General features: G+C 40.2%; 1 protein-coding gene across 2 annotated transcripts; it reads left to right on the forward strand.

The window, feature by feature from the left end:
- The first annotated feature begins 204 nt into the window (after positions 1-204).
- On the forward strand, positions 205-5,659 carry LOC122082502. 2 transcript variants are annotated; one of them, XM_042650113.1, is made up of 3 exons: positions 205-402; positions 1,641-1,738; positions 2,923-5,659. In XM_042650113.1, exon 3 carries the CDS (start codon positions 3,263-3,265, stop codon positions 5,318-5,320), a length of 2,058 nt encoding a protein of 685 aa, XP_042506047.1. In that variant the 5' UTR covers positions 205-402; positions 1,641-1,738; positions 2,923-3,262; the 3' UTR covers positions 5,321-5,659. The 2 variants fall into 2 exon arrangements, with proteins under 2 accessions (XP_042506047.1, XP_042506046.1); XM_042650112.1 differs by lacking the exon at positions 1,641-1,738.
- Positions 5,660-8,997: the final 3,338 nt, after the last annotated feature.

The raw sequence follows: 8,997 nt of genomic DNA on the forward strand, positions 1-8,997 counted from the left end.
CGACGGACGGTGACGAGCCATTTCCTTTACTTGAAGTATCTCACGTCATGGATGACGTGGCGGGGTGTAGTGTTTTACCCCATCGTATCGCCACGTTACGGGTCCGCCTCCTCGACCATCCAGCCGTCCACCACAAGGCCAATGGCGCTCCTGGCAAAATCTCTTAAACCTTGGCTTAACGTGCGCCCTCCTTCTAAAAATGCGCTCTTTGTTCTTATTTCGCGTTGCCAGTTGCCACACCACCTTATGCATTTTATTTTCTGTGTCTCTCCCCCCCACCCCTCCGTCTCTTCTCTCTCTCGTTGTTGGCGGCATTTGATAAACCCTAGTTTCCTATCTGCGGCTTGAGCTTCTTCCGTGAATCGTATGTGACTTCGAGCTGCAAGGCACAATTTTTTTGAGGTATAGTTCTTCTTTCAGAAAGCGGCTGCGATGCTGCGATTTTTACCTTCTGTGAGATCTGATTTTCTTACTCGAACCTTCAATTTTTGTTAGGAGACATTTTTTTGGTGTTGATTTCTTAGTAACACTTCGCTTTGAATTGAATCTACGGTGAAGTTTTTCTTGTTTTTTGTGTTTGTGCTTGTAGGTAGGAATAAAATTGTGATTTTGAATTTAACTCTCACTGAGACCTTTCCAGTGTTATGTTTTCTGTTGAATTTTGGGTGTTGATGTCGTAACAGTACGTGTTTTGTTGATTCTCTTTTTCCACAGATTTTTTTAGTGGATTATTTGTTGGAGCTTGTGTATTTCGATGTGATTTAGCTTTTAAAAGTATAAGTATCTCCTTGATATACGATCGTAGTTTATTGAAATTCTGATTTCTGAAAACCCGGAGTTGATGCGTGTTTGCTTCTGGTATCTCTGATTGAGATTTCCCTCTTTTAATAGTTTTAGTGAATTCCTGTTCGAAATATGATTTGAGGTTCACTCTTGATGGTTTTAAGTAGATTTTCTGTGAAACTTGTAGTATCTTGACTTGAACTAGTTCAAGTAATAAAAACTTCTTCCATCCCTTGTCGTGGTTTATTTCCCTGACATCTCATATCCTTAATCCCATGACATCGTGTGCTTCATGTTTGGAATGACTAATATTTGTGAGAAAGTAGGATCATTTGATTCAATATTCAAGTCATGACACCATAAATCTTTAGGAGTTGGGTTATAGCTCCCCCCTCCTCCTCTTTCGTTTTCTGCAAAGGATGCGCTTTCCATGCTTTCTTTTCCCCCTTCCTCTTTCTCTCCATTTAATCTATAATCTGTAGATTTTTGTCTTCAGTATCCATTTCACTGCTTATTACTGATTTCGGGAAACTCATAATTTATTTTATTCTTTGGTAGATAACAGTGAGGGAGCTGGAACTTATTATCTTTTTATTCATTCACATATTTTTTTTGATGTTGTTAGGTTCTTAGAGTCACATAATCTGTCCTGCACTTTTTTCCTCGTTGAGGTTTGGTGCAGTTCCTTACTGGCTTATTGCTCATGATTCCCGATGTCATGGTCTGTGCTTTTATTATCAACAACTTTTGCCTTCTATGCTTGGCCTCCATTCATTTTTTGTAATAATCAAATTTTTTATCTGGCAATTTAACAAACCCTTTATCTAAGAATTTTCATTATTGTGTTATTTTTTTAGGAACTCTTGAGTTACTCATCCGATATTGTAATCTGAAGTTTTTCCTTGGGTGGCATGGTGATATTGCATACAGTGTGTTGGAAGCCACCAATTGATAGGTATCTTCCATTAGTGGACTCCCAAAAGATACATAATTGGGTAACCTAATTATTTTGTGTAGGATTTCCATATTTGATTTTGGCCATAGGAAATCCGTGTTTAAGAAACCATCAAATTGTGTGTGATACCCTTAAATTTGTTCATTTCCTTCCATTAGGCCCTCCAGTACAGAGAATGTCCTCCCCCCCCCCCCCCCCCCCCCCCTGCGTTGTGGTTCATTTAGTTTTCTCTTGTATGGATATCTGCTAAAGTTAATCATTTTATCAGATCTGTTGTTTGCAACTTTTGGATTATCTATGCAGCTTCTTTATCAGGGGCGTGGGATTAGCGGTTAACCAAAATTCTCTGATGTGATACCACAAATTAGAAAAAGTTCAACCCCCCTTCCCTATATGGGGTGTTTTTTATTCATCTTCCCTGCTCTGTTTGGGTTCTGATATATTTTGCATTTTCTTTAAAACTAAAAATTCGATAATCTTGTCCAGTTTAGATTATCTAGAGTCAAGTGGTTGAAATTGTAGGTTTTATGTATGGTTGCCTTGGGTTTGTTTGCCATCTTTGGCATGCCCAAGAGGTGAAACTAGAATTCCTATCTTCTCAAAAGTCAATACTTTGTATCTGAAAAAGAACCTGCTGCTGAAGGAGTTATTGCTTTTTGTGTTATGTGAACTCAGATTTGTTCATTGCTAACTGGACTCAAATGTTATTAGAATGTGTATGTTGGAGGATTAAGGTGATGTTGGAAATTAACAGCAAAAGCCTGAGCTAAATTTAGTAGCCATGTGTCAGAGGGCTGATGATTTCATACAGTGTTGATTAAGGCAGTAGTTCATATTGTATTCTGTGTCTTTCTAAATGCAAAAATATGTTGGATTTAATTCAGTATTAGTAGTGGATGATTGTTTTGCATCTGTTTGTTTAATTTTTTTTTATTGAGCCTCACTCTTCTTCAACATCAATTTTCTTGTGGGATCATTTCCAGGCCAAGAAAGTTTTGTTGAATTATTCACGTCACATATTATAGACCTATTCTAGTCTTGTATGCTAGCACTGTTTCCAAAAAAATTTGCTATTGAATTTATTTATACTGGCATTGAGGATCATGGTTCTGTTTCTAGACCTAATTGTGATTTTTCTGGGCTTCCATATTGTTTTCCTAATCATTTTTCTTGTGTTGGAACAGGATGTTGGCATGTGTGATCTTATGACGAGGCATTTGATTCCTTGTGGATTCTTCAGCTGCTTGTACTGACAAGGCGAATTCCCAATCTCTCTTCTCCAACCAAGAAAAAGTTCTTTCAGAAAATGGATCGCTGTGATACCTCAGGGTTTGTAAGTGGGGGTGGGATGTACTCTTTCAGAAAACACTAGCTTAGTTTTTTTCCCCCTTTTTTTCTTCTTTTATTCTTCTTTTTTTCCTAGCCCTGGAAGTCAGGCAGGCAGCTTTTTTCCTTTCAATATTTTCACGACGACGTTTGGTCTGGATAAGGGAATTGTGGTTTCAGCTGGTACCATACTACCATATGGATGCAAGGTTTCAGCATTTGGGTTTCACTGTTAACTCTTCCTCAAATGCATTTGAGAATCTAAGCAAAGTGAATAAAGTTAGAAGAGTTGGAGTTGATTATTGTGCTGACACTGTCTTGCGGCTCGATTCACCTGGTGTATCTGCCCATTCCTTTGCCTCCTCAAAGGGAACCAAGAGGAAATGGAGTGCAATTGATGGATCTGTTGGTTTTGAGGATGGTTCTTCGTTGGTTCTTGGGCTAGGGCATTCACCAAGTTCTTCTGATAGCAAGGGAAGTTCAGCAACTGCTTGCACAACCATGTCTTCGCCAAAAGAAAATGAGGAGGAGTCATTGATGGATATTGGCCTAGATTTTGATCTCCATCTTGGTAATGAGAAAGCACGGAGCCCAAAGAAACCTTCTGGTGCTATTCTGAAGCCGCTGGAAGTAAGACCGAAATTTGACCTTGAATTAAGTCTTTCAACTGGGCCTGCTGAATCTGATGTCACCAGTGTCACTCCTGGCTCCACCCCATCTCAAAACTTTGAGATGCAATTGATTGCTGGCACAGGGCCGCTTGTGGATGAAGGATCTACATCATCTCGGTGGAAACTAGGGAATGCCATTCTTCCATTGCATCCTGTGCGTGGTGAAGAGACTAGCTTGCCTCCAAACAAGTTGCCCAAGCCCGACAGAACAGATCCAGTTCCTATCATTCCAGACCTTTCAACGACGATGGTAACCACTACAAAAAGCTCAGTCACCTGTACTTCCGGGGTTACTCATAACCAACAGCAACGCAATAGCAGCACAAAAACCTGTCAGTTCATGGGTTGTGGAAAGGGAGCCAGAGGTGCTTCTGGCCTTTGTATCGCCCATGGTGGTGGCCGGAGGTGTCAGAAAGATGGCTGCCACAAGGGAGCTGAGGGCAGGACTGTTTACTGCAAGGCCCACGGTGGTGGTCGTCGTTGCCAACATCTTGGGTGCACAAAGAGTGCTGAAGGGCGCACGGATTATTGTATTGCCCATGGTGGTGGAAGACGGTGCAGTCACGAGGGCTGCACCCGAGCGGCAAGAGGGAAGTCTGGTTTGTGCATCCGACATGGTGGTGGCAAGCGGTGCCAGAAGGATAATTGCACAAAGAGTGCAGAAGGCTTCTCTGGCCTCTGCATATCCCATGGAGGTGGACGTAGGTGCCAATTTCCAACGTGCTCGAAAGGTGCTCAAGGGAGCACAATGTTCTGCAAGGCTCATGGTGGCGGCAAGAGGTGCACAGCTTTAGGATGTACGAAAGGTGCAGAAGGGAGCACACCCTACTGCAAGGGCCATGGTGGAGGGAAAAGGTGTTCATTCCAAGGAGGTGGAGTCTGTCCAAAAAGTGTGCATGGAGGTACCCTTTTCTGTGTTGCTCACGGGGGTGGCAAGAGATGTGCTGTGCCAGAGTGTACCAAGAGTGCCAGGGGGCGGACGGATTACTGTGTCCGTCATGGCGGGGGCAAAAGATGCAAATTTGATGGATGTGGGAAGAGTGCTCAAGGCAGCACTGACTTCTGCAAGGCACATGGTGGAGGGAAGCGATGCTTATGGGGCCAACCAAACTCTGAATTTGCCAGCCAAGATGCTCCTTGTGACCGGTTTGCTCGGGGAAAGACTGGCCTCTGTGCTGCCCATAGTGCCCTAGTGCAGGACAGGCGGGTACATGGGGGTGGAACAATTGCACTTACTGCTCAAGAACAAAAACCTTGCAAGCCGGCGAAATTGAAAGAAGTTGTAACTGAAGATATGCATGTTGATGTCATGAAGATGAACAGTGGGAACTTTGCAGGCTGGAGTGGTTTTGATTCAAATGGGTATGGGCATCCAACAATAGCTGTGCAGTTGACACCACAGCTTCATTTTCCTCCAGGGAAATCAGGGCTGCCAACTGGTCCAGCTACGCTGCCGGAAGGTAGGGTTCATGGCGGAATTCTGATGGCAATGCTAGCAAGTGGTGCAGGTTTGACTTCTAACCAAGCTGTTGGTGGCCCATCTGAGCCGGGAACTTCTAATAAGGTTCCTGACTGGATGAAGTGAATTGAGAATGGAACCTGATAGGTTTCATCGACTGGCTGTCCTTATTTTTTATTTGGTTTCGACAGGTTCTGTGCTTGTTTGGGTTCTATACTTCATTTAGTTTAGCGAGTTGGTGGGTGTCTACAAATGAGAAAAGAAATAATGGTTTTCTCATTCATTGATTTCTGAGGTAGTGTGGTTAGAAGTGATTCGTCTTCCACCCTTGTGATACAATAAGGGGTACTTAAGGTTAGGTTTTCTCCTGTAAATATATATATATAATGTAATGTGCAGGTTCATGTGATTATGTAGTATTTAGCTTCAAAACTTGTATCCTTTATGGAAGGGCTTTCTTGTCAATTGTCATGAGGTGTTTTCAACTTACTCTATTTGATGGAACAGAGGCTTCTCTCTCTGACCACTTTTTTTATTCCCTTACCGGATTGAATTCCACTCCACCAAAACTGGGGGAGTAAAATCTTTTAAAAAATAAGAGGGGGGGGGGGGGGAGTTTTCTTTCTGGGAGCAGCTGCTCCACAAACATGGGGTGCAAAATGATCACTGTATCATTCCGGGGTGCATCCCTATTTCTGGGTGCAGTGGCGTTCTCACACAGAAGACACTTGCCGTAAAAAAAAATCAGGATACTATAGATGAACATATTTTTTGAAGTAGAAAAGGTAAACTTTGGTTATTTTTCTTGTTGGTGCTATTCCTACTCGGCTGTGCAAGGATCTGCAAGCGCATGGGCAACCATAGAACCAAGCTACTCTGTAAAGTGTCAATTAAATATTAACTGCGTACTTCATCCTCTCCATTGGCATCTTCTTGGTACGAAATGCATATTTTACTCCTCTAAGAGCTACTTCTGTCTTGAGTCCAGCACTTGTGAGTTGCCTTCCACTGTAAAGATTCTTTTACTGAAAAAAGAAGAAAAAAAAAAGGCATTTTGATCAGTTCCTGGTTCACTCATTTAGTCCATTTATTCGAGGGGAAGAATTTGGGCCAATTATTGTTCATACTTTAGACCTTGATTTCAACATTCCAAGGTAAGAGATTCGCAGAGCTTGTTTGTAGTTGTATCAAGGTTTATGAGAGATGGTAACGGTCTTGCCCAATACTGATATTGATATAGATTGTTCTATCAGACCCAATCAGGCGGTTTCGCCCTTGATTTTTTTTTTTCGTTTGAGGGGGAGGTGTTTTGACCATTTTACCCTTGATACAAACCAATCCACTAAGATCCTGTATCAGTTAAAACCAAGAATTTAGCTGGATTTGGTCTCAAAAACCTTAGAATCGACTCCTTAGAACCACAAAACCCAATGATTCTATCTTGTAAGTCCCAGAATTGACCCTTAGGAAATGTCTAGAAGTGGGAATGCATTTGTTGTTTATGATCACATGGTCAAAATCAAAGAGTGAAGAAAGAATCTTTTTAAGGAAAATTACATGATTACCCATTTTTGGGTTTCCTTTTACAAAATTACCCACAAAATGTTTTGGTTAACAAAAATACCCAAAATGAGGGTTGAGTTTACAAAACTACCCACCCAAAGTTTTAGTTAACAATAATACCCAAAATCTGGTTTGGGTTTACAAAATTACCCAAAATAGTGATTCTTCATCTTCCACATATAATCATATATTTTTTTTGAGGAAATTACATCATTATCCACTTTTGGGTTTCCCTTTACAAAATTACCCATAAAAAGTTTTGGTTAACAAAAATACCCAAAATTGGGTTTGAGTTTACAAAACTACCCACCCAAAGTTTCAGTTAACAAAAATACCCAAAATCAGGTTTGGTTTTACAAAACTACCCAAAATAGTGAGTCTTCATCTTTCACATATAATCATGTATTTTTTTATTACTGAAACTTTGTATGGGTAGTTTTGTAAACCCAAACTCAATTTTGGGTATTTTTATTAACTTAAACTTTAAGCAGGTAATTTTGTAGAGGAAAACCTAATTTTGGGTATTTTTGTCAACTGAAACTTTTGGTGGGTAATTTTGTAGAGGGAAACCCATAAGTGGGTAATCAAGTAATTTTTTCTATATTTTTATGACTAAAACTTTGAGTGGGTATTTTTGTAAACCCAAACTCAATTTTAGGTATTTTTGTTAACTTAAACTTTAAGTGGGTAATTTTGAAAGAAAAAACCTAATTTTGAGTATTTTTATTAACTAAAACTTTTGATGAGTAATTTTGTTAAAAGAAACCTAAAAGTGGGTAATCATGTAATTTTCTTATCTTTTTATCCATAACGATTTGACTATGTGATTGAATCATTGAACTCTTACGATAGTGTATCTCATATTCTCATCATACCTTCTGATTCTATCTTTGCTTGGGTGAAGGAAAACTGTACGAGACGGATTGGGGTTTCGGCGTTCTGAACAGTGGTGGAGTTGAGAAAATTCCAGACAAACTTTGCCAATGCTCCCACTGACATGAACATGCACGTCCGAAGTATCCCCCCTCCCAAATGGCTTGGCCTCCCTGCCCACTCCATTTTCCTTCCGCGACCCATGTTGATGATGCCACCGCCGGTCCACCACTGCCACGGCCACTTGTCGCGGCCGCCAGAGTAGAGAGGCGAAAAGGGAGAGAAAACACACCAATGATGTCATTTTGTAATATTAAGGTCGCGAACACATCTCTGTTGCAGATTTGTTGCTCGGTTGCATCAATTTTCCTTGCCCACAATAAAGAAATTAAGAGGTATGTTCTATTCTATAAATTAATCATTTATACAATTAATAATTATTTCCATAAATAATTTCTAAAAAAATATAAATCAATCCCAAATAGCTAAAATCAATGTTTTTTTACACCAAATTAAACTTGTAATCTGCGTTCATTTGCTAAGTTATAATGGGATTGACTCATCCATACCCATCAGAACTCGGCTATTACAAGTTTGTGTACCAAGGATTTTGATTTTTTTGGTCCAATTCAACCAATCATATGCCAAGTTAACCCGGGATTGGATTGATGTTGGTGATGGCAAATCCAATCCCTATTTATAATCTCTAAATACTTTAGTTGGATATCTAACGAATGGTCTGAATCTCAATCGACCATATGTCAAATTTTATATTCATATTTAATCATATATTTCTTGTTATATTGTGCATGATGTATTTGGATATTCCAATCCAAGGGGGTACCGTAATTGGTGAGCAACAAACTTGGTATAAGCCATAAACTCAGATGTCTTAAGTTCGATTCCCACTAGGCATACTTTGGGCCACTCACATGGGAGTGTTTAGTGCTCTTTACAACTTTCAGTGACCATCGATCTCAATACGTATCGATGCATGTTAATCTCAAACATGATTTAGAGTTGAGATCTTAAAGAATGGGGTTCCCAAGATCTACAAACTGTTGAGATTGAGATGAGATGACAAATATATGTTAAAATAAATACTAGAAGACTACATTTTGCATTTCTTGGAATATGTTATTGACTTAACATAGGTCTTCATGCAACAATGGTCACAATCCTTGTTTTGAGGCCGAGTGCCCAGCCCAAGGGGCCAAGGCACGTATACCATTGGGGATCCCCTAGGTCACTCAGCCTTAGAATCACTCTCTGGTACATGGACTTGATGGAGAGGAATCCTATTGTATCAATGGTAACCAATCTTGAGAAGCACCATACCCTGACCAAGTAGTTGTGTACCAATATAA

The sequence above is a fragment of the Macadamia integrifolia genome, chromosome 6 (assembly GCF_013358625.1).
Source record: "Macadamia integrifolia cultivar HAES 741 chromosome 6, SCU_Mint_v3, whole genome shotgun sequence".
NCBI classification, from domain to species: Eukaryota; Viridiplantae; Streptophyta; class Magnoliopsida; order Proteales; family Proteaceae; genus Macadamia; species Macadamia integrifolia.